The sequence below is a fragment of the Euphorbia lathyris genome, chromosome 2, assembly GCF_963576675.1.
Source record: "Euphorbia lathyris chromosome 2, ddEupLath1.1, whole genome shotgun sequence".
Lineage (NCBI taxonomy): Eukaryota > Viridiplantae > Streptophyta > Magnoliopsida > Malpighiales > Euphorbiaceae > Euphorbia > Euphorbia lathyris.
Window position 1 is genome coordinate 19,875,171 of NC_088911.1, and position 26,099 is coordinate 19,901,269.

The following is a 26,099-nucleotide window of genomic DNA, read 5'->3' on the forward strand; positions in this document are numbered from 1 at the left end:
CACGTCATTGATATTACTCCGTTAAATTCTGACAATTGTACCATAGACCTATTTTGGTATCTTATCCCATTTTTTTTAATTAACAGGTAAAAAACCGGAGTTACACCAATTTCTGATTCAACCTTTGATTCCGGTTCAACCTCGGTCCATGTTGGTTTGTTGAGGATTTAACAAACCAGTACAATTCGGTCTCGGCTTTTGATTCCCGATTCGATCCGAATTTTATAACATTGGTTTTACTGTACAATATAATTTCATTTTATTTTTTTCTTTTCGTGTTTACATAAATATTTTTACGGTTTTGATCACATTGACTTTAATGACCATGCAATATTTGGTCATTTACCGTTAGATCTATGCTTATTAGAATCCTAAGGTGGAGATTCGAAGCATCGTGCGACTTAGATTTAATAAGCCCATATCTAACAGTGAATGACCAAATATTGTATGGTCATTAAGGTCCATGTGAATATTCCTGATATTTTTATACTGATAAAAGACAATGTGCAAAAATATCCCTAACGTTTATAGCCAAGAGCAATTTACCCTTAACGTTTAAAATTATGCAATTTTACCCTAACGTTGGCAGCTAAGAACAATTTTACCCATAACGTTGTCAAGTTGGATCAATTTCAAATATTATTGTAAAACACCTATATTTTGTTCTTTATTCTTCATCAATTGCATATCAGTTCGTTTTTAAAAAAAATTATATTTTTTGCGATTTAATAATAAATTGGAGGTTAATATTTATTATTTCGGTGAAATATTTTGAACTTTTTTTTGTCTAACTCTTAAAATAGACAGTGTATTTTTTTTCCAGGTCTAATCATATGTTTTATAATATGTTACTAATAAGTGATAAAATGACTCACATGTGAAGGGTAGGTGACAAGATTCATGATCGAGAAGATAATTTGATGAATTATTTTTAAAATTGACAGCATTAGGGGTAAAATTGCTCTTGGTTGCTAACGTTAAGGGTAAAATTGACCTATTTTAGACGTTATGATAAAATGGATTGTTGTTGTTTGGGTATTTTTACACCTTAAGAGCATCTCCAAGAGACTCTTAGTGAACTCTCTATAAATAATATAAATAGTTGACTCTTAGTGATTTAAGAGTGACTAAGATATATCATCTCCAACAATGTTCCAACAATGCTCCTTATATTCACTCGGAGTACTTTATTATTAAAATTATTATTTATTTATATATTACCAATAGTGTGAGGAGAGAGACTTATTAATAATAAATTATTAATAAAATATGAAGTTAGGAGACACTAAGAGGTGGAGAGATGCTATTAATAGAGTGGATGAGAAGGCTCTTAGTGATTTGAGGAGCCATTAAAAGACTGTTGGAGCTGATTTTTTATTCTTCCTCCTTAAATTTTAACTTAAAAGCCAATTTAAGAGGCTGTGGCTGTGGCTGTTGGAGATGCTCTAATAAACATTTTCCTTTCCAATTTCCATTATTGGAATTTGGAATATGGCTCTATCCGGCGCCGTTCCAAACAAAATTGCCAATTCCTTCCTATTGAATTGTATAGATAACTTTCTACCCAAAAAAAAAAAAAATTGTATAGATAACTACGGTGGAAAACGCAACAAATGAGTAATCAGATTGAGCCATCTACTCCGGTCCAGAAGCATAGTATCAGATATCCAACTTGATTCCAATTTATCCAGAAGCATCAACGTATTATCCAAACAGATATTCTCTTTTCCCCCTTTTTCCAATGGCTTTCTCTTAATTCCTTCAATTCACACCTCCACTTCGCGATGCCGCTTCTCATCCATTCGCCGGAGTTCTCTACCGTTAAAGCTCTCTTTAATCCTAATCCGATTCCTAAGCTCATCAAGGGCCTGAAGAATGACGTCACGTTTAGGTCTACCGCTAGAGCTGTAGCTGGAAGTAAGTTTGGTGCGAAAGGTTGTGAGGTTAGGGTTTCTGAGTTGAATCAAAATATGATGTTATATGGTCAATTCTCTGCTCCTGTGAAGGAAGAAACGAAGCCGAGCAAAGAGGAAGAGGATAAGCAAAATTATTATGTTAATATGGGTTATGCGATTAGGACTTTGAGAGAGGAGTTTCCCGACATCTTTTACAAGGAGCTCACTCTTGACATCTACAGGTTTCAAATTCAATGCTGTTTAATTATTTTCTTTATTGATTTAGAAAGAAAACAGATGAAATGTTCCGTTGTTTTTTCAATTTTTGCATTGTATAAGAGAAATCAGTCTTCATAACCATGCCCGCTATTGAATTGATACTCTGTTATTGAATATGATTCTCTGTTTTTCTCTTGAACTTTGATAGAATGTGAGAAATTCTTATACACAAATGTATTAGGCTTTTGTTTGTATTTATTGCTGCTAATGCGAGTTTGTATGTCCTGCATTGATATGTCCGTAATGAGATACATACAGCACTAATACTCAGCATATTCTTATTGATTCTTTCATGTTCTGTATCGAATTAGCAATTGATTCATTTGATTTGCAGTTCCTAGTTTCAGTTTGTGTCCATATAACTGAAGCATAAATTATGAATATACTATATTCACATTACTTCCTCCTCCTAGATCATTCAGCTGTAGCCTTTAGACTCTTCAGAGGCGGTAGCTCGGTAAGACTAGAGGGAGGCGTGTGCTGCTCTGAAACTGGAAGTCTCGAGTTATTTTTGCTGATATCGTGAGAGATTTATATATTGTTTGTCACTGCCATCTCCTTGTAGCAATTAAATGTCGAGAAATAATTATTATGCCAATCTTTTGTATGTAGAAGTAGAAGTTCACCTTTCACAACTAGAGAGCTTGCAGAAAAGAGTCGACTTTGTTGGTTTCTTTTATGTATAGTAGAAGCTGCTAATTTTGGTTGTGGAGATAGGATAGGATCACCTGTAGACACATGCCCTATGTATATTTTTGCTTCCCTACAGGAAGATAGATCCTTTATAAGCTTTTTGCACTATTCTGGCAAGATAAGTGGAGTTCAATACGTTCTGGGAAGATGTTGCTTGTATACGTAGATTGCAATTTCTGTGTCATTTTAAGGGTGTCCTGAAGTTTATATACGTGTTCTATGTTTTTCTCAATGTGTGACATCTATTACAAGTGCAAAGGGCTGCCCTTAACATGCAAATCATTGTGTAGTTAGCAGGAATGAAATATATGATTGCTGTCAAACAGGCAATTGGGCAATCATGCGTTAGGGTTCCATTCATGAAGATATGTTTTTCTGATTGCTCTTTATATTTTGTAGGGAGGACATTGTATTTAAAGATCCACTCAATACTTTTGTGGGCATTGAGAACTACAAGTCAATCTTCTGGGCACTGCGCTTCCATGGAAGGATATTTTTCAGGGCTTTGTGGATTGACATAATCAGTGTGTGGCAACCTGTGGAAAATGTCATAATGGTTCGATGGACGGTACATGGTATCCCTCGTGTCCCTTGGGAGAGCCGTGGCCGTTTTGATGGCACATCTGAATACAAACTTGACAGGCATGGAAAGATCTTTCATCACCGGGTTGACAATGTTGCTCTCAGTTCACCCCCCATGTTTGGAGTGCTGGCTATGGAGGAATTAATCCAATCTATTGGTTGCTCTTCCACACCAAAACCAACTTATTTTGAAGTTTCATCTGCCTGTTCAAAGCGAAAGTAACAGTTACCCAGGTTCCATTTCAAATTTTGGTATGTAGTTGCGCTGTATAAATACTCAACTCTATACTGGCTTACAGGTATGTGACTTGGTTGTTTCAGCAACCAATATATATAGATCTGTTGATTGTCTGCTATTTTGATTGATTTTTAGCCTTGGGTTTACATGATAGTATTGTATAATATCTCTGTATAAATCTTGTATATATGAGTTAAAGACGGATGAACATATTAATCCATTTTTTCTTTGCTCATCTTGAGATTCTAGGTGTATAAGATTTCTTCTAAGAATGGTGACTGGATTCCTTATTGTTTTATATTTGTCCATTTTATGCAAATGTATTTAGTTCTGAGTGATAATGTTTAAATTTGTTCTGCGGAATATATCCTTAATATAAGACATGAGAACGGGGAGTAATTTTGAGTCCAGACAGTGGTAGAGTCAACCTTTTAACTGTTTGGAGAGCATAAAATAAAAACTCATTCTATATGGGATGTGTTCCATTTTTTTTGTGTGCCTATCCAGTTCAAAATAATATCGTTTTTGGGAACAGGCTTGGTTACAGGTTTATAGGGTTAGCTCTCTTAGAGGGTTAGCTGATGGATAGGATAGAAGTCGGGGCTAGAGTAGAGGGAAAGGGCTAAACCTACTCGCAGTACACTAGCTATATCTTATTTTTCATACCAAGACCATGAGAATAAATTTCGACTAAGTCGAAGAATCTATTCTAAAAGAAAGGAAGGAATAGCTTATGGTTTACTGTAAGAAGTAGAAGCTGAAGCTGAAGCTGATGGCTGACTTTCTTTCGAGAAAGATCAGTTGGAGCAGAGAAGTTGGAAATGTCTCAATCTGCTTTATGTTTTTTTTTTTTTTTTTGATAAACAATCTGCTTTATCTGCTCCAATAGTTAGTTCTACTTCGCTTTCAGCTCACCATTTTTCCCATCGAGTTAGCTAGTTAACGGATTTAGGAAAGAATTGCAGGCAAAGTAATGCCCTTGCTACGATTTCCAGGTAACATTTGGTATTCCTTTAGGTAATGGGGTACCCCCCTTACTCACCAAGTCAAGATCCAGAAAAAAGTAATCTATCTTTCTAGGAAAAACTAGCGCTTAGAGTTCGGTGTAAGGAGAAACCATTCCCGTGTGGAGACAGCCTCCCTTAAAGGAATGTCTATATGGGGTCACCACTCTTATCTTATTAGTAGAAGACAGAGTGGGAAGCAGCAGAACATGAGGCCAATCGATAAATAAAGGTGTAGTCTGTCCTTTCTTTGTCTTTTTCGATGGGAGGGCAGCTTTCTATTAGTTGGGCTTCACACATTATATAAAAAAATATAACAAGTGTGCGAGACAAAGAGCGTCAACCTATGGAAAAACGATGCCTATTGAGTGCAAGCCATACACTAGACAGACTATGGTAGTTCAGCTGCGCGTTTATTAAAGTCAACTATAACGGATCCTTTCCATTTGAGTTGGTCAACTTCAAGGATTTTTGTACCTTTACAAACGTAAGGGCGGAGCAGGCGACTCGGGGCCTTTTATGGCCTGAATACTGTCGCTATCCTTTTGATAGTATGAATAACACGATCTCAGGGTGGTTCGTGGATCACTTTTGGGATCGCATTTATCAATTACTACCATCAACGGATATGTTAGGGGTTCCCCCTACCACTAGCCGGTTAGGCATGTCGGTGGAAGGCTCAGGCAAGCGAAGGATATTCGCAATGGGGAATTATATAAATCAAAGCCTCTTGGCGCCTGTCCATGACTTTATGTCGGAGGTGCTTAAGCGCATACCAATGGATGGTATGTTTAATCAGACTAGACCGCTTGGCGCCCTCAAAGGCATTAACACTCTTTTGACTTTTGATTTGAGTGTTGCCACTGATAGATGGCCTCTTTTACTTGTATTTGAGGCCCTTCAGTGTTTATTTGATCGAACCCTTGCGTCTAGTGCTGTTAATTCCTACCTGGCTACAAACATATTCAAGGTTCCCTTTGTTCACCATAGGCGAACAACTGGTGTTCTTTCCGCAATATGTTTTGTTGCTGGGCAAGCATTAGGATATCTGGGTTCTTGGCCTCTCTTCGCCTTCACACATCACTTAGTGGTCTGGTTGGCGGCGAGTAGGGTTTATCCCAAGAGGCGTTTTAACAAGTATGTTGTGCTCGGTAGTGACCTTGTCACGATGCCAAGGTAGCTGATGAGTATAGGAGAATTATTGAGCAGTTAGGTGTAAAGATTTCGCTTCCGAAATCCCTAATTTCTGATAATGGGTCCTTGGAGTTCGCAAAGAAGTTCATAGTGGACGCTGGTCTTTTGGACCTGTCCCAGGTTTCTGTAAAGAACCTGCGTAATTATTTCCACCCAAATGGTTTAGCCGCTATTCATCTAAAATATCATATAAAGCGGTTTTCTACTTTTTGTCGGATTGGAAACGTCGGCTATAACTCTTTCGTCCTTGTCCTCGAAACGTCGATGGGCTTCTTGGACAAAGATGCACTTGCCACTTGAATTGTGGTTGGATGACAGTCTCCCTCTTAATCCATATCTTTGGGGTCTTATTGTTGCAAAATTGCAACATGACCTCTGGCCTAAAAATCTTCAAGTCATTCCAGATCAATATTTTTCTCAAATAGGAATGAAAGAATTTCTTGAATGGTCGTTATTTTGGTCATGGATGGAGTCATGGCTATCTTATGTTCGATGGTACGCATCTTGTGCGCTTCGGCCGGATGTTTCTCTTAACGAGTTAATCAACCAGGCACCTGTCATCAACACTCACTGGGCATGGTAGTACCTCTTTCCTTATGTGGGCTTGTGGTGTTGAACAGCCACGAGCTCACAGGGGTGTCGTTGTCTGGCCTAACAACCAAACAACAACATCTCACTACACTGTCAGGAACTATAGGGGATGCCGATGTTTTGTACTAGGGCAAAGAAAAACATGCACCCTTCATCTATTATGTTAGATATAAAAAAAAAAAAAAGGCGGTCCGGTCGCATTACGCGTCCCCGCTGAGCGAGGGTCCGGGGAGGGTTAGATATATTTGCCTAAAAAATGTTAGGGGTTTTTTGGGGTGCATTTTCATCTTATAAGTAATTCTAAATTTGTAATAGCAAAATGAAGCATTTTTCAAACGGTGGGAGTTCCCTAATCATTAGGAATGTAAGCGGAGGGGCGTGTGGCGGGAATACATTCCCTATCCCCGTTTCCTATTTAACGGGGATTCCCAGTTTTTGAAACATAAAAAACTTTCTGTCTCCGTAGAGATCCTTATTCCCTGATTCTTTCATTTATCATTTCTTTAAATTTAAAAAAGATAAAAAAAAAATTAAATCTATTATCAGTTATGAAACATTTCAGATTTTAAAAGAGCTATAAAGAAGAAATTAAAAGCAACACAATCTTTAACAATAAAAGAGAAGACGAAGATTTTTTCGAGGAATCTGAAAGTATTCCTGTGGGGGCATTATCGGGGACGGGGTTTCTGCGGCGCAGATACTTATGCCTGTCTCCATTCCGTCCTTGTTCTTGTGGGGATAAAAAAAAAGATCTTGATCCCCATCTGCAGGGATTCTAGAGAATTTTTTTGTTCCATTTGCAAGCTTACTAATCATGTAGAAATTTGTTAAAAAGAGAATTGTTTTTCTATGTTTGAGTTGAGACAACAATTTGTGAGTTGGTTTCTCCATAATTGGATAAACTATTGACTATTGATGCATACATTTTTCCTATTTTACTGCATGGAGTATTATTTAGAATAAGGAAGATTTTGATTTGGGGGGCACTTGTAATTAATGTGTCCTTTCCTTTTGCTGTCCTGCGGTGCCTCTGCACTATTGTACCAGCTACATTTTATGTGTAATTCATTATGACAGGCAATTGTGTTCATTAATAATCACCGCAATTGATAACAAGCAACAACCCCACAAATACTCCAAAATTCTTAGTCATTAAACCCATTGATACATTTCTTTAGAAACAAAAAAAAAAAAAAAAAAAAACCATTGATTCAAAGCCCATTAGGTAAAGTTGGATGTGTCAAGGGTTGTTAATGGTGCAGGATTCACTGTTTTCGTCGGGGAATACTCGAAAATTCGTTATGGATGGAGATGAAGAATTGTTTTATTTTCAAAATTGGGACAGTGACGAGAATGAGAATTTTTCTATCCACATAGCTCGAATAATTATTAATAAATTATATATTTTATAACTATTAAAGTTAATTTGTACATGTAATAAATATGATTATAACATTTTCGATATTCCTTTTTATTTCTCATCAAACGAATGACATCTTCTTCTGGAAATCCTACCTATTCTGAGCATGATAATGGGGAATCTCATAGCTATTATTCAAACAAGCATGAAACGTATGCTTGTATATTTGTCCATAAGTCAAATCAGATATGTAATTATTGGAATAATTGTTGGAGACTCAAACGGTTGATATGCAAGTATGATAACTTATATTCTCTTCTATATCTCCATGAATCTATGAACTTTTGCTTGTATTAGATTATTTGGTCTACGTACCGGAACAGACAACATTCGAGATTATGCAAGATTATACACGAAACATCCTTTTTTGACTCTCTCTTTAGCCCTATGTCTCTTATCCCTAGGAGGTCTTCCTCCACTAGCAGGTTTTGACGGGTATTTGGAAGGTGGCTTTGTGCATAACATTGGATTGAGATTGTCCTTTAAGACATAATTATGAGAATGACACTCAGGGGGTTTGTTGCACCATAAATAAGGGCTGTTTTAAGTTGGTTGTTGAACATCACATGCTCTAGTGTTTCTAGAGCCGTTTTCCTTACGCTCATTAAGTGAATTCAACTGTGACTTTAGTGCAAGTGCAACATGTGTTTAGAGAGCGGAATAGAGTATTGGACATGCTCTCGCTAAGATGTCTCATGAGTTTCCCCTATATATTACTAGGTTGAATAATCCATCAGGTCTCATCTGTCAGTTGATCTTCGAAGATAACGTTGCATGGTCTGGTCTTCCCCTAAATCATCTCGGGTTGATTTTTTTTTCTTTAGTTCTACTACCAAAATACTCCATTCATTTCAAAATAATTATCACATTTGACCAAATTCTTTTTATTTCATATTATTTATCATGTTTAGTTTTCCAAATTTTTTTTTCCTATTTTACCCTTATTAATGAGTTTGACATTATTATATTATCGATGTCTTGAAGTTGCGAGTTCAAACTTATCCTCTTACAATAAATATAAGCTGCATCTCTATTATTAACGAGTCATAATCTATTATTGACAAATTTCTCTATCTTTAATGAATATATCGACTAAAACCGAAATGTTAGTACTAAATTTACATTATTTAATCCTTATGGATGAAATTGCACTCATGTAACTCTTTGATGCTTAACTGTAGCAATTTTCAAATGATTTGATCTTTTACCTATCATTGCTTCATGATTATTGATTTTCCTGTAGCTGCCTTCATTTCATTGTTTCTTTCCCAATATTTATGTTATGACTGTACTAACCTTTACAAATAATAATGCACATTTACACTTTACAATGCGTACTAACAAAGTAAATTTCTTTTAGCATAATGAATTGGAATAGTGAGATCTCTCTTTTATAATTTATCACAGCTTGTCAAATTTACCCTTAACATAATTTTAGAAAGATTAATTTTATACTTTCAATATTACCTATATGCTATAAATTCGAGTTCAATTACCTTGATAGTAATTTTTTTTTTGGGTGCAGCTTCTCAAAAAAATAAAATAAAATTTTGGGTTTAAATTTCATATTTTTTAATGTAAATACCAATAAAATTGGCAATGAATCTTTCAAAAGTGATAAAATTAAAAGTAAAGTATTTATTATTATTATTATGATAATATTGGATTAAATGCACGTATGATCACTCAATGGTGACTTCAATGTTACAAAACTTCAATTTGTGACATTTAAATAACTAAAGCCATATTTTCTTCTAATAAAACTACATTGTGTTGGCGATATTTTCGAAATATTCCAATTTTCAATCTTGATATGCGTTTGTGGGTATTAAAAATGGTAAAAATAATGCGGGCGTGCCAGAGAAGCTAATTCTCAAAGGATAAAATGGTAATTGAATAAAGTAAATAAACAAAATGCGCCTAAATTACTTGAATTCTAAACGAAAAGCGATTGACGACCGTTACAAGGACTGAAAATAAAAACAACGTTCTTGGGCCCCGGCGTTACTTGACAGATCAGTCGGAAAAACAATTTTTAAATATAAGTACCAAAAATAAAGTAATAAAACGACACAAAAATATAATTTTTTTTAATTTTCTTTTATATTTTTATTGATTTTGTAAATATTTTTCAATGTCTTTTCTATTACAAATAATAATAATAAAGCATGAAAATTACAAATTAAAAAAAATAATAATAACTTTAAAGTTAGAAATGTAAATAAGTCATAAAAACAAATATGTACGGGATGAAATAAAATTAAACCGATCTCTTTGATGTCGTTAGGATGCGTGAAATTGAGGATTGGAACTCTGGAAAATCGGCTCGGGAGCTGTTGCGTTGTCCGGGTAATGCTGGGTAAATTTGAAGCAATTCAGAGAGTTTAAGGACTTAAGCAGAAATTTACCACCAAGCTAATAAATCAACAACACTTTGTGGAAATAAACAGTGATTTCTTAGGACTTTCTGACTCAATTTCGGGAGCCGTAGAGGTCGGATTATAACGAAACGAATGCTAGTATTCAAAGTTAGTGTGCAAGGGAAGAGTTTAGAATTGGAATTTTGAGAAAACATCGAGTAAATGAGTCGGAATAAATTATTGAAAATGGGGTGACAGAATAATTGTTTGATGGTTGAAAAACCAAAAGCTTGATTCTGTTTCGTGGATAGTGTTTTAAGGACGATTAAGAAGGCTATAGGGGGTCGTTTTTTACGAAATAAAAATTGAGAATTGAAGAATTGATGTCAATAAAGAGATTAAAATTAATTTGGGCTAAAATGATCAGCTAACGAACTCTAAATAAAATTTGGAAAACGGCTCACCAGAAAAGTTGTTTGATGAATTTTTCAATGGTGAAAAACTCAAAAACTTGTTTCGGGGTCTTTTTAATTGATTGAGATCAATAAAAAGTTTCTAAACATGATTTGGAATAGGTGTGTAAACTAAGAATGACTCGAAAATGGGGTTTCGGTGATCTTGGTTTCACGGAAAATGCTTGAAGCTTTGAAGAATATAACAATGGTGAAATTTGATTTAGGCTAAGAAAACTTGAACCCGAGGATTGGGTGATGATTTTACTGACTTAACTAAGAGATTGCAAGAAACGATTTGAAAATTGGTTGATTAAACTAAGAGAATTTCGGATTTGAAGTTTCTGAAAATTGGAAGCTTTTCTGAGGAACTGAAGATTAAAGAACTAATTCTGGGAATTGAGACCTTGTTTAGACTAATTAGATTCTAAAGAACGATTTCTACGAATCTAAGGATTGATAAAAAAAGCCGATTTTGGCAAAGAATTTGAGAGAAAAATTGAGTTGTCGGTGTTTGATTGATTTTGAGTGGGAATTGGAATGAAAGAGTTGAACTCTATTTATAGGATTTTGAGCAACAAATCCCATATTAGTGGCCCTTAAATTTCTCACCCATGATGCCATTACCTTCCCATAAGTTGAAAAAAGAAAATGGTTGAGTTGGGAGTTGGAAAAATGGAGGTAATGCCGTGAAATACGTTCCTCAAATAGGTAGACATATTCAAACCCGTTTTTCAGCACTGCTTTTCTTTGAAAAATTCTACCGGCTTCATTTTAGCTCTGTTTTTCTCCGTTTTTTACATTCCGAAAAGTTAACACCCCGATCTTTCTGAAAAAAATAATAACTGTCTGATATCCTGCCGTTTCGGGGTCCATTTTCGTTGTCGAAGTTGCTGGACGGGTTACTGAAAAATGGTGCAAATTTGCCCCTGATTTTTATTATTTCTTTTTCTTTTCTTTTTATTTCGATTTTCTTTTTATAATAATCTTTTGATATTATTTTTTTATCACATTTTTATTTTATTGTAAAATGAATTTAATTAAAATAAAATACCTATAGAGTAAAAATTATAACCTATGCTAAAACACAAAAAATTTAATTAGCCCCCAACACATTGATTTCCTCAAAAAAAAAAAAAAAAACTACATTGACAAATTTATTTTATTTTATTTCAATACTGAAACACATAAGATGGTTAGATTAATCAATTCAACACTTCCAGTCGCAAATATAAGATTGATTCGTTGGAGTCAATTTTACACATATGTACATAATTTTTTCCACATCACTATAAATTTTTTCAAAATTAAGTTAAATTTGGATTATAAAAATAAGATTAAATTGTTTTGAACAAACTTAAAGAAATTTATACCCTATCATATATTAATCAAGTTGAATTTTAAGTATAAACTCAATGAATTTAATTAACCATTAATTCAATCTTAATTTATCAAAAACAAATAGACCCATACTATCTATGATGGTTTAGGTCGGGACCAAAATCATCTATACTATGGCGGTTTCCGTGATCAGGGGTATCCTGTCTCTGCCACTAAACACTTCATTAATGTTACCTATCAAAATATTAGTGTTTTTTTTTTAAGTACAATGTTAAATCAATAAATTTTGAGATTTCTGAATAATTTATTGGTGATGTAAGTTTTATTTAGATATAAATTGTCTAAAACGCCAATCTAAATTTTGATAAGTTTAAATGATTTAGGTAATGTGGTTAATCTAACCATTTTTGTTATTTAAAAAGAAAATATCAATATAACTTTACTAAAAGACAAATTGAATTCTAGCAATTTTATTAGTATAAATTGAAGTTTTGTCAACATTATAAAATAGTATTGTGATAGTTAAGTCTTGAATAATGTTATAATATTTTATTATGTAGAAACAAAATTAATCTTTCCTAATAAATCTATGAGAAAATAAAATATAGATTTGAAGTTAAAATGGAGAAATCCAATATTCATACAAACAAAGGTCACGATATTGATATTGAGAAAAAGAAAATATTAATCAGCCTTCTGGGTTACGGTTGGCATATGGCTTTAACTATTAATAGAAGCTCCATCCATCTGTCGCGTCTATTGGAACTGTAAGGGTTGGCGCGGTGCTCACGTGGACGATGCAACTTACTTGCTAACTCGTACAATTGATGAGTAAATTATATCTATAGCCCTCAATTCAATTTTACCTTTTTTTTATGAAAAGGAATTCAATTTTACCTTTATTTTATCTACGATCCTTCAATTTCAAAAAGTCGGATTTAAATATACTATACTTTACTAACATCAAAAAATCTCAAGTAAACGACTTTAAAGTAATTAGCGATTACCTAAAATGAAAAGTTTAAAAATTAAGATTAGTTTGAAACCACATTTCTATTAAAAATATTGTTTTTTATTTTTTAAATCACAATTTTCACAATTTTCAAAATAATAACTAAATGATTTCAAAACTAAAATAACGAGGACATCACTAAAGAGAAGGGGAATTCAAGAGAATAGAGTTCGCACAACGTATCATATAATAACACGTCGTGTGGTTGAAGAAAAAGCATTCACACATTGTGTCACTTATCCACATGTCGTGTGATTGGAAAATGAGAAATCATGCTTCTTGGAGTTTAATGCATACGACGTGTGGATAGTTCAACACATCGTGTGGCTCATCAGATTTTCAGACCACACGATGTGTGACATGACTTAACCGATAAGTTTTTCATTTTTGCTTGGTGTCCTAATTACAAATCTGTCATTATTTACTTACTTTTTTTTGCCATTATTTTTTTTTGTAACCTTTTTTTTTTTGAAATATATTTTATAACCTATTTATCCCTAACATCTTAGGTTAAGTTAGTTGTGCTTTAGGGCTTTTAAGTATTTTCTAACCAAGATTTGAAGGGTATATGAATTTTTTTTTTTTAATGTATGCATCTTTTTCAATCTAAATCAAATTTTATCTCCATCCATTGGAGGGTTGAATTCAACTTTTTGGGTTATTTTCTTCAAATTCTAACTTGATAATAGTATGAACCCTTGTTAGTTTACAATTAAAATATCACATCGTTACTGATTCGTAACATAAAATGTTCAAGAATAAAAATGATTAGAATATAATTTTCATAAGCTTAAGTAACAAGGTATAAAAATATCATCAACGTTGAAAGTCAAAATCAATTTTATTTCTAACATCGTAAATGACACAATTATACTCTTTACATTAAATAAGACCAATTTTACTTTTAAAGTTTAAGAGTTTAACTAAATTTTTCAGTTATTATTAACAGTCTACATAGTCATGAATATCACAATCTTTATTCCATATATGCGTCATGTTATCACTTACAAGGCACAAGTATATACGCAAAAGAAATTAGAAAGGTTAATCTCCACCAAATAAAAAACAAGCGTATACATAAGATATTTTTTAAAACTTTTTCTTTTTTCATATATACGCATGTTTATTGGGTGGCGGCCAGCGTAAAACTTAGTCACATCTTATGACATGAACCATAATATAAATACGCATGTTTATTGGATAATCTAACCTGTGCCATGAGGCACGTGTTTATCTTTAATGCATTAATTACCTTTTTGACGGTTCTTTTTAGCTGTAAATATAGGGTAAATTATACCTATGGTCACTGAACTTTATCCATTTTCACATATGACCACTCAACTTCATTTCTTCCCGGTATGACCATTGAATTTTACACTTTTTAATACTGGTGGCCACTTAACGCCTTAAAACGACCATTGAAAGCTAAAAATAAAAAATCCAAAGCCTTAATGTTATTCTAAGGAACTTTAATTCTTGAAAATTTTCGTTTTGAGGTTATTTAGGCGTTGTTTAGTTAGGAGAGAGAAAGTGAATTTTAATTATTTAGGTTTTTTGGCGGTAAGTAATTAAATTTTCTCTCTCTAAAAATTCACTTTCTCTTTTGAGTCCTCATTCTAAATAAAAAACTTCAATTGAGGCCTTATCGAAAATCATTCGGTTGAACAATTTTATACCTTCTTTCTCAAACCCACTTTGCTTAGTTTAGGGACTTAATTGATGATTTTGATAGTTTAAGATCCTAATTGATTTTGAAACTTTAATTTAAGAACCCAAATAAACGTAGTACCTTTTATTTTGGGCAAAGTACGAAAAAAATGCTTGTGGTTTACCTTATTTGCAAATAGAGGTCCGTGGTTTAAAAGTTTGCAAATAGAGGTATGTGGTATGCTTTTTTTTACAAAACAAGGTATTTAAAATTAAATTTTAAGTAATCGATGATAATAAGAGCATTTTTTAATTTTTTTTCAATTACATTTATATATTAACAAAACACAGATCCCAAAATCAAATTGCAACCGTGTAAAATGAACTTAAATATCAATTTAATTCATAAACTGTCAGATTAGTAAAAAAACGTAAAATTCCACCATACTATTTATTGTTTCGATGTAGAAAGTTGTTTTTTTCGGAGGTTATGTTTTGTTGATATGTAAGTATAATTTTTGTTAAGATAAAAATGTCTTTGTTTGTAATTAGAACTTAAATGTATAATTGTAATACTTTGTTTTGTAAATAAAACATACCATAGATCTTTATTTGTGAATTTTTAAACCACATACCTCTGTTTGTAAATTGGGCAAACCACAAGTATTTTTTGCGTACTTTTCCCTTTTATTTTTATGTGAAAATATTAATTATTGTATATAATTACTTAGAAAAACTAAACATCTTTTGAATTAAAAAAAATATTAATTATACCTTATCCTATGCCATAAGGCATAGGTTAGCCAGACCGTTTCTTTATTACTGATAAGTAATAGCATGACGTAGAAGTGAAGTTGAAATAACGACATTCAAAATTATATAAAAATATAATTATAATTAGGGTTGAATTTGTCCAACTTGCAAGCATCACAGGGTTTAATTGTATAAGCTTTATAATGAGAGTTATATTATATGTTATTGAATAGAAAAATGTTCAGTATAAAATTAGAGATTTTTATGTTTTGTTTTCACATTGATGGACCTTAAAAAAGGGAAGGATAAAATTGAGGTACCATAGATACAGTTTACCCAAAAATTGACCATCCAGCATTGCAGATCTGCAGTTGATTATTGTCCGACCAGAGCAAGACCACGGGGATTTAGGTGGCAATAACTAAGGGCAATCACGTCTTTTCCGGTCCATCTTCCTCAAAGCGCCGATGGCAGTTAATTTTAATTTTTTTTCTTTATTCGTTTTGGCTCTGAAAGCGAAACTATTCGTCTCACTGAAGTCTTTCAACTACTACCGATCTCCCCACCATAATAATAAAAAGCGTCTCAATCAAAACAAGTCATTTTAACTTGTTTTTAACTCCATTTTCCAATTCCCTCTCTCTGGAATCGCTTCTACTTCACTCCCTCTCTCTGATTATCTATAATTTTCTCTCTTTTTCCGTTAGGCTTAGCTCTCCTACCATAACCTAACCTTAAATCTAACCATTTATATAATAGTTATTCATTCATTATCATCTTAATCAGTGAGCATTTTTTTAGTATTGATCCTCTAGGTCTTTTGCATATATCAATGTTAATCATTATTTATATTGAATTTCATTATTGACGTTTTTGAGAGCTGAGACTGTTATGGAAATGGAGCAAACTAGGCTGGATAATCCGGCTATGACTTACGATGAGGTTTCAATGGAACGCAGCAAAAGTTTCGTCAAAGCTTTGCAGGTATTTTTCTGTTTATTTTATTTTTATATAGAAATATGCCTCCAGATCTGCTGCTCATTTGTTCTTTAGTTGATCTGTTTTTCTCCTATTGATGTGTCATATTGATTTCTTATTTTGTGTAACTGTTGAAATTTTCATGAGTTATTCAATGGCCGAAAGTGAGGGAGAATGTAGCTCTGCTAAGTCAACTGGATCTTTTTTGTCGCTTAATGCACTTTTATGTTTTTCTTCTTTCTTCTATTTGTTTTATATTTGGATCAATTTCTATATGTGAGAGTCAATCTTGTTGAAGGGACGCGTGAATTTTAATTTGAAAGTAACGGCGTTGTTTCTACAGGAGCTCAAGAATTTGAGGCCTCAACTCTATTCTGCTGCTGATTATTGTGAGAAGTCTTACCTTCATAGCGAGCAGAAACAGATGTAAGGCCTTGCTCTCACTTCTTCTAATGCTTTTACTTGATGCTTATATTTGAATAATTTAGCGCCATCTTCATGCTATGAAAGTGCAGTTCCTTCCTCCATGCTATGCAGAAGTATGAAAGCCTTGTGCCACAGTATATTTAGTATATTAACTAAAGACTATAAAATTTGAGTAGGTTGTATATTAGGAATTCAAATTTTTTTTGAAAACGACAAATGTTCAAATAAGACGATTTTTGTTGTCAAGCATAAGCAATTAGGGTGGAAATAAATCAGTTACTCTGTTTTAAAATAAAAAAAAAAACTATATATTGAGATTCCTGTGATTATCCATTCAGGATACCTTTTACTGGTGTTTACTGTGGATTTCAGTAATGCATGTCATAGGTTTCTTCATGAATTATCTATACTTGTTTGTGTGTCTGTATAAAGGTGTATTATGCCTGAGGCATGGCAATCATACTTTGTTGTATGAGCTGAAATGTGTAGATGTGAACTACATGCCCTTGTTCTTTGCTCTAAGCTTTTTCTTGTGATGAAATAGGGTACTGGATAATCTGAAAGATTATGCTGTAAGAGCACTTGTAAATGCTGTTGATCATCTTGGTACTGTGGCATACAAGTTAACTGACCTTATTGAGCAACAAACATTAGATGTGTCAACCATGGAGCTAAAGGTTTCTTGTCTAAATCAGGTAAATGTTCATGTTTGCCTGAATTTCTCAGTAAAGAAAAAGGTTATGAAACGGATGGATAACAACTCGTTTAATTTGTTAACATCAGCAACTTCTTACTTGCCACACATATACGGATAAGGAAGGTCTTAGGCAGCAGCAGTTGCTGGCATTTATCCCGAGACATCACAAACATTACATTTTACCCAGTAAGACTTGGCTACATTAAGTGTTGTGCGGGAGAATTGATTTATCTGGGGATATAATTAATTTTCTCACTCCATTTTTTTCCTTTTCTCCTCTGTTATGCTAGATTCTGTCAACAAGAAGGTACATTTTAACCCCCGTGTTCAGACTGATGTAAGACAAAACCCATTTCAAGCTAGATCACGTCTCCAGCCTTCAGGTATAGGTTTTCCAGTGGTGCTTTTGACTTTCATGGGTTTTATTTATTTGTTTTAGTATTAAATTTTCACATCTGTATTTTGTTGGTAAGGATGTTTCAAGTTGATTGTAGTTTGTTCCTCCAGGTTCTGCAGCAGCAAAAACGCTTTCCTGGCACTTAGCATCTGAGACAAAATCCACATTGAAAGGGACATCGACGAGGTTAGATTTTAAAACTGTTGATTTTCCAACAAGGGTAAATGAGATGTTTCCTATTGAAGCATATACTTTCTACTACTGTTCTCAATGACCATAACATCTTTTCTAGATTTGAAAGTATTTGGTTTATCCTTGTCATGCAGTACTGAAGATGCAAAAACTTCTGGAAAATCTGCTGCTGTTTTTCAACTATTGGGTATGTAACAAACGACCAAAATCTTGTGATATTTAATTAGTATACAAATAAGTGGTACGCAATGGAATGAACAGAGAAATAATAACACCGGTCTTTATATGTTGGACCCTTATGCTAGCAGATAAAGAAGAGAATACGCAGATGAGAACAGCAGGCGCTCTAACTACGCTATCAAGTGGAGGTCCTGCATCTAGTGGAGTAATGCAAACACTTGGAATCACACGCAGGGTAATCTTAAAATCAGAAAGAACACCAACATGCCCAACTTTCTTTTGAATATATGGTTGATTAATTAAAAAAAGTAAAGAAATATAAAAAAAATACGAAAAAAATAAGCAAACTAATGTGTGAGAGTTTTCTCGGTTCTTTTATGTGCTTGATATTTTCATGTTTTTCTTTGTTTTGGGTGATTCATTTTAGTACAGCTTTCTCAGATCATGTTCCATTGCATTTATAATATGATATCAGCTATCAATAATCAAACTATGTTAAAGGGGCTGATTAAGTATTGTTAATAGCAGAAGCCATTTGTCTTATATTTAATACGTGTCTTAATAAAATGTTTTATTTGTTGTATGCTACGTTGCATGGAAACCTTGATATTGAAAAATTCCATGTTTCGGGTTCCGAAACTGCACATTTCTGTAATTTAAGAAAATTGGAAATTCGTTCCTTAGAGTAAGGAAACATATTCCTTAAAGTACAATGTGGTTTTAGATGGAGATGCACATTATCCAATCTTCTAAGTAGTTCTTCATGTGCCAATCACATTACATTGGATCCATAATTTGTTATATGTCATCTCCTTCAAGCTTTCAAAATGAAAAGACTTCTCTTTTTCTTCCTTATTATATACTACTTGTATGCAATTTTTCTTATTTTATATATAATAAAAAAAGCACAAAAAAATAAAATAATAATCATGTGGTTTCACGTATTTGCAAGTAGAGTAATATGGTTCTTTTGTTACAAAAAGGACCCTGTGTTTTACACTATTAGCAAGCTAAAAAATTCAATTGACGCTGCTAGTCATTGCTAATGTGGCATGTTGTTGAATTGTTAACTTTCGCTGACGTGATATCTTGAATTGTTGACTTGACGATGTGTTAAAAGGTGACAGTCAAATTCCCTTTTTTTTTTCATTGGTTTAAACCTGTGTTTCTTATGTACTTTTCCCTATAAAAATTTACAAAATTTAAAATTTATAAATATAATCGTATATTTTTATTATTTACACGTTTCCAATTCTTTGTGGTTTTTTTTTTATAAATATGGTTTCTCTGCTTTGGTCTCATTTTACCTTTCTCCGCTATGAGTTGTGTGTAATTGTAATGTAACCAGAAAATTAATCTGTCCGCGGGTCATAACAAGTATCCAGGAGTTCATGTTTTCGCTGTCAAATGTATTTGATTGTTCTGATTTCTTTGCCTTTTGATCTGCCCTGTGCTGAGTTGAGCTAGTAGCTTTGATAGTTGGGGTAAGTCTTAACCCAGATGACAGGAGTTGCCTGGAAAACAATAGCACACGTCTTCACCTGCAATATAGCTTGATAGTTGGGGTAAATCTTAACCCAGATTGACAGGAGTTGCCTGGAAAACAATAGCATGCACAGAATGTGAGATTTAGATGCTCCTGATATAGTTTGATATCATGTGGAGCTGGTTCCATAGTTCTTGGACTAGTCTTATTGCAGTTGGTCTTTGTTCAGCACTAGTGGTTTTGGGGGCAGGCTCATATTATGCTCTCAGTGGTTTTTCGTTGTGAAATTTGTAATCATCTAATATGTGGGAAAACTCATGTTCTTGGTTAACTGTGGAGTGTGGACATTCAGATAGACAAATTTCATGTACTTTTTATAGAGAGATTGTTGCTCTTGGTTCCATCTGAAGTAAAAACCGAATACCTTACTAGTGAAAGTGTGTACTGCAACTATGATGTTTTTGGATTAAGAATATTTGAGAGCTGTGAACTCTCGAGTCTAAATCTTGCAGTTAGTTAAACATGCCTTGACCATGCAGAAGGTTACGTACATATGCCTTCACTATGATGTGTTGTGTTTGGTATCTTTTTCTTTTGAGAATGAATTTATAGCTTTCAAAGAAGTGGAACATGAATTGCTGCAAATCAATTGATGAAATCACTCAGGGAAATTGAAGGCCTTATGTTTAGAATTGGTTTATATAACATAAATAAGCTAGTTGAAGCTTTATCTCTTGGTTCACTTTGATATATTTCTAGGGAACTTTGTAGCATGTAGGCTTTGTACTTTGCTAGGTGGCATATGTTCACATAATATATGAAAAATTATCAGATTGTTGTTACTTCCCTTGTAGATTTGTGTTTCCATTCTCATCTTTAGAGTTAACTTGTTCGAGTATTGTGAGAATGATTTTATAAGTGGAATTACATATGTTTCATTTTATTTCTCATACTTGGTAAATTTTATTTTATATCTTAGTTCTTAGTAAATTGTTGTCTTTGTTGATTATTTGTATCTTACACTTATCGTCTTTAGTGAGAACTATCATCTTTTTATGGCCAGTGAATTCTTATTTAGATTAGATGAATTTTATCTGGTTCCCCCCCCTTCATTTGCTTCTTGAGATAACATTTTTTCAACACTTGGTTAGGCTATGTTGCTATATGGTTCTTATGCGCTATTGTCTCAAAAACCATTTGAATACAACTGACTGACAGTTCCTTTTGCAGCAGGAATTATCGGAGGGTTCTAAGCCTTTGACAGCGTTCAGGTCATTTGAGAATCCAAGGCGTGAAATTATACGTACTCCTGCACGCAGTAAAAGTATGCTATCAGGTTTCTTTGTCAAGCAGAAAACACCAAAGCCGAAGGCTGGTCCCATCTCATGAACTTTGAAGCCTCAAGTCCCTGGTAAACTAATGCCTCTCTCGTTGATGATGACATCTTGCATGGTCTAACTTCACTCGGCCTCTGAAAATATATTTTATTTCACTCTAATCCTTACACTTGATTGTAGCAATGAGCATATTGTGCATAAGAATCTGCTGACACTGAGCATAATTGTCAACATTTTGTTGATGTTACTGATTTCTAGTTGTTGACAGTGATGCTAAATAAGCTAAATAATGATAATCTTTGATAGTTCTCAGTATAGTATTTCAGGTGGTTGAGACATTTAACACAATTATATTTCATTCTTTATATGATTGTTTGAAACCATTGTCGTCTATTACTGATTATATGATAATTTGTTATCTATGATATGCAGTTATGATAATATGAGTGATAAATTATCAGCCTTGGAGTGTAAATTCACTGTTTATTTCCCCTTCTTTTCTGGAGGACTTGAACGCTGTAAATTATTAAGAGGGAGTGCTAAAATTTGGAGTAAAAAGCTATGTCCAATTCAAGATAAGAACAAAATAATTCACTAAATTGCATTATATATATGATTTGGAGTTGTGAGGGTAATTTGATTTTTTGGATTTTAAAACGAAAAAGAATACTACCCTTTTTAGGGTCATAAGAGCGATCCTGCACACATTATACACATCAGAAAAAACGGTCCACATAAAATGGTATCAGAGCCTTCAAAGGATCTCACAAATAGTTAGAACTTTTTGAAATCACTATGTCATCTTCATATACCAGTATGTTTGCATCACAGCTTAATATTCATAGGAAAGCAGTTGATAAAATTACAAGCGGCATAATTGAATTAGATTTAAGCAATAGTTTAGAAATTTCTATTCTATTAGGCAAATTAATTATATTATTAGAATATTACCAACATCTCCTTAATATAGGAACTAGTGATCTAAATAGGCATATAATGTTAATAAGAAAAGTAGAAATGATTAAATGCCTAATTAATTTCACAATCGTGATTTTTCAGAATTATACACACTAGATAATGGATATACCAGTTGAAAGTCTTAGGATTATTGCTGAAAAACCATTAATTTATAATCAGGATATCAATCAACATATTATAAGTTGTAGAAGAGCATTACAAATTATGGAATTAAAAGATAGACAATTAGAAGTAGCACAAGGTGCTTTAGATGCTAAGCGTATTGAAAAGATAAAATTACAAAAAAGAGTTTTTGACTTAGAAGATGAAGTAAAACGATTAGAAGAAAAACATAGAGAGCAAGAAGAGACAATAGAAATTCAAAAACAAATAATTACTGAAAGTTACAGACATATTCAAGCTTTAATCAATGGAAGAGAATAAAGAAATAACAGAACAAACCCATACAGAAAATACTAATATCTACTATCAAATGGATACTTATGAAGGTGGTATAACTCAAACTTTAAGTTTTAAACCAGATATTTATCAGAAAATACAAGATGAAACTGAAGAGCTATCTGTAAATAAGATATTTAAAACAAAATGGTTTGAGAGAAATAAAAATATACGATATATTGTTCAGAAGCATGAGAATATTATAGATACAACTACTATAAATGGTAGAGCAAGGATAAATTTAATAACAAATGACGTAATAAAAAGAGAATTATCCAAATTATCACATAAAGAAGCAAAGAAATATAGGAATATTTACTTTGGAGGAATAGAATTCACTATAAAAGCATATTTTCAGAAAAATATCGATACTCCTATTCAAATATATGTATTAGATGATAGAATATTAGATAATATCCAAGATGCCTTAATAGCAGTAGTAAGAGGAAACTTAATTTATCAGAAACTTAAATTCACAATTCAACCAGATTTTAGTATCTCATTAGAAGATAAACATAAAGATCTAGCTTAAACACTCTATTATAAATTAGAAGGAATAAGAATGCCCCTAGGAAGTAAAGTAATTAGTATAGAAACAAAAATGATATATGCCCTTACAGGTAATCATCATATCAGAAAACAAAATGATAGGGATATATTAGTACCAAAATTATATCAGGAAATATTAGAACCACTAGAACATAAGGAAAATTCCATCATAACAATACCAGACGAAATATGTATAGATTTTAATTCTAGAAAACTACAACCAATCCAGAAATTATTACCTAGGATAGAAGGAGGAAGGTTAAGTTTTAAGAAAGACATAATAAGACAACCGAGAACATTAGATTTATTACATACATATTATGAAGATAAGTTACGAATAAAAGTAATATTATTTAATGAGCTACGAGCAACTGACTGTATAGCTGAAATTAATACAGGAACCAAAAGTTTAGTACATATTAGCCAAATAAATGAGAATAAATGTGAACTAATCGAACCACAAACTTATAACTGTCCAAATAGTACAAGAGAAATAATCATAACTAAAAGCATAAGAATTAGATTTAAAATTCAAGATCTAGAATATGAGATAATTGTAGGAGTAACAGAATATGATAGTACATATGCACTATTATTAGGATACGACTTTTTAAATAAAATAAAATATAAGATAAATAATGAAGGAATTACGATAGAGGACCAAAACAAAATACGGTATATAAATAAAATATGAACATACGACAACAACTTGATAAAAAAGAGAAAAAATTACAAATAATAAAAACTATTATGGCAGAGACAATCATAGAATCTCAAATAAAATATTTAGAAATTGAATCTAAACAACAGAGACTAGAATGTGAAATCAAACAATTAAACTCTTTATTAGAACCACCTAAGAAAGAATGGATCAAACTTGAAGACGGATGGATAAAAAGAATCTACAAAGATGAGTGATCCTAACCAAAAATTGGACCAAATATGGATAGAGATTGTAGCAAAAGAACAATTAAAGAATACTCTTAGTTTAATACAAGAAAACCATATTCAAATCCAAGAAATGATAACACATGAATTAACAAAACTGTGGAATACATCGGAAATACCAACGTTTAAGATAATTTTGGAAAAATTAAACATGTTAGTAGCTAATATAGACAAAAGAAAAAGACCCATAGAAGAAAGCTGTAGCATTACCTCAGGAGAAAATCTAAATATTACTATAACACAAACTAAAACTCCAGAAATAGTACCCATAGATGCTTGGAGACGAAGCAAGGACCCAATAATGATGGATATAAGTGAAATAAAACCTAAAATCCCTACAACCGTAAATAAAACCTTAGATCTGTTAACCGATTTACACAAAAAAGGACAATTCTAATCTAATGGCCGAACAAGAACATAGTGTAATAACATTTCTTAAAAATCACGCCCAAGAAATTATTGAAAAGGAAAAATACAAATATGAACCGCTAAAAAACAGCAAACTCAAAGACAATGATGCTAAACCATCCAATGTAGACGTAAGCACCGAAGCCGAATACCTTCAACTAAAAATCGAAAAACAACATAAAGAAATCAAAGACCTACAAAAAGAAAACATAAAATTAGTCATAAATTCGAGTACAGAATGGGTCGAAAAATATAAAAAATATAAACACAAATTTAAAAATACTAAAAAAGAATTAAAAGAAACAAAGCTAGAATTAAAACAAACAAAAACAGAGCTAATCCACATTACAGATGAATTAAAAGAATTAAAGGAAGAAGTAAGAGTCTTAAGAACAATGGTTAAAGAAGTAAAAGGGAAAACTATTCACATCAGTAACAGTAGTAGTGATAGTTCAGATAGTTCAGATATTCAAAGTGAAAATAAACTAAAAATCATTGGGTATATAGAAGAAGAAAATAAAGATGAAACAAAATTAATAGAAGAAAATCATCAAATAATGAAAGCATTAGAACAAATGAAGAACATTAATGCAATAATAGAAGAAGAACCAGAAAGTGATATAGAAAACAACGAATACAACAACAAATACACTAGGTATGAAGAATCAGATATAGGATCAGAAAATATAGTAAACGAAGATGCCGATAATTATCCAGAAGAAGAAATGATAGACCCCAATTTAGACGTAGTAACTAAAAGAGTACCTACGATTCCACAACATATACCTATAGGCCAACAAGGAGACTTTAAAGAATTTATAGGATCTATGTCTCAAGGATTAAATCCAAATGGATATTTTTTAGACTTAGATAATGTCTATGATGAACAAGAAATAAGTAGACGAATAAATGATTGGAATTTAGGAATGTACATAGCCTTAATGAATTCATCTCACACTGAAAATTTAGATTATATGTATGACCTAATCTCTAAAACAATGATAGGAAAAGTAGGATTTTGGATGGAATCTATAACTCATCAGTTAAGACCACAAATAGAAGCTTGTGCTCATGATTGGAAATCAATGTTATTATTATTCGATATGGTATTAAAAAGAGAATTTTTAGGAGAAAGATGGTTAGTGGCTAGAGAAACAGTATTTGCTGAAAGAAAAGCTGAAATAATAATGAATTTGAATAACATGAAATGTTGTAAAATTAGTAAATTACCAGAATATACTATCAGTTTTACTAAGTTCTTTTATGAAGCTAGGTTTTTACCACAAGAAGGATTGATATACCAACAACTATATTATGACCACTTACCAAACCCATACAACGTAGAAGTTTCAAAAGAATATACACAATTAGAACCAAAAGAAAATACATTAGGAGAAAGAATTAGAGTACTACGAGCTTATCTTATGCGAAAATGTGAAAAATATAGAGTTCAACAAAAGGTTAAAAAGGATAAGAAACTCGGGTTACGAGAAATATGTGGATTCACGGAAAAACGGTTAGTTTTTGGTTGTGATGATAAAATTAGGAGAAAATATAGACGATATACTCCTAATCGCACTTATAGACATAATCCGACATATAAGAAGTCTTATACTAACAAGTA

At 32.5% G+C, this 26,099-nt stretch overlaps 2 protein-coding genes across 5 annotated transcripts; both read left to right on the forward strand.

Moving 5' to 3' along the window:
• The first annotated feature begins 1,584 nt into the window (after window positions 1-1,584).
• On the forward strand, window positions 1,585-3,922 carry LOC136217133 (uncharacterized). The gene is made up of 2 exons (XM_066003717.1): window positions 1,585-2,137; window positions 3,267-3,922. The coding sequence occupies exons 1-2, from the start codon at window positions 1,785-1,787 to the stop codon at window positions 3,670-3,672; spliced, it is 759 nt and encodes a 252-aa protein (XP_065859789.1). The 5' UTR covers window positions 1,585-1,784; the 3' UTR covers window positions 3,673-3,922.
• Window positions 3,923-15,902: 11,980 nt separating this feature from the next.
• On the forward strand, window positions 15,903-21,469 carry LOC136217137 (protein ABIL1). Of its 4 annotated transcripts, none has more exons than XM_066003722.1 (9): window positions 15,903-16,445; window positions 16,783-16,865; window positions 17,410-17,560; window positions 17,649-17,748; window positions 17,853-17,945; window positions 18,070-18,145; window positions 18,286-18,338; window positions 18,457-18,566; window positions 21,051-21,469. In XM_066003722.1, exons 1-9 carry the CDS (start codon window positions 16,353-16,355, stop codon window positions 21,204-21,206), a joined length of 915 nt encoding a protein of 304 aa, XP_065859794.1. In that variant the 5' UTR covers window positions 15,903-16,352; the 3' UTR covers window positions 21,207-21,469. The 4 variants fall into 4 exon arrangements, with proteins under 4 accessions (XP_065859794.1, XP_065859792.1, XP_065859795.1 ...); XM_066003720.1 differs by having other exon boundaries at window positions 15,907-16,445; window positions 21,048-21,469; XM_066003723.1 differs by having other exon boundaries at window positions 15,911-16,445; window positions 18,460-18,566.
• Window positions 21,470-26,099: the final 4,630 nt, after the last annotated feature.

Coding starts and splice junctions, on each gene's coding strand:
- LOC136217137 (XM_066003720.1), top strand. CDS start 16,353: ATGGAAATGGAGCAAACTAGGCTGGATAATCCGGCTATGACTTACGAT. Junction 18,339..18,456: donor TGCTGTTTTTCAACTATTGG/GTATGTAACAAA, acceptor CCCTTATGCTAG/CAGATAAAGAAGAGAATACG. Junction 18,567..21,047: donor CACTTGGAATCACACGCAGG/GTAATCTTAAAA, acceptor TTCCTTTTGCAG/CAGGAATTATCGGAGGGTTC.
- LOC136217133 (XM_066003717.1), top strand. CDS start 1,785: ATGCCGCTTCTCATCCATTCGCCGGAGTTCTCTACCGTTAAAGCTCTC. Junction 2,138..3,266: donor CTCACTCTTGACATCTACAG/GTTTCAAATTCA, acceptor TATATTTTGTAG/GGAGGACATTGTATTTAAAG.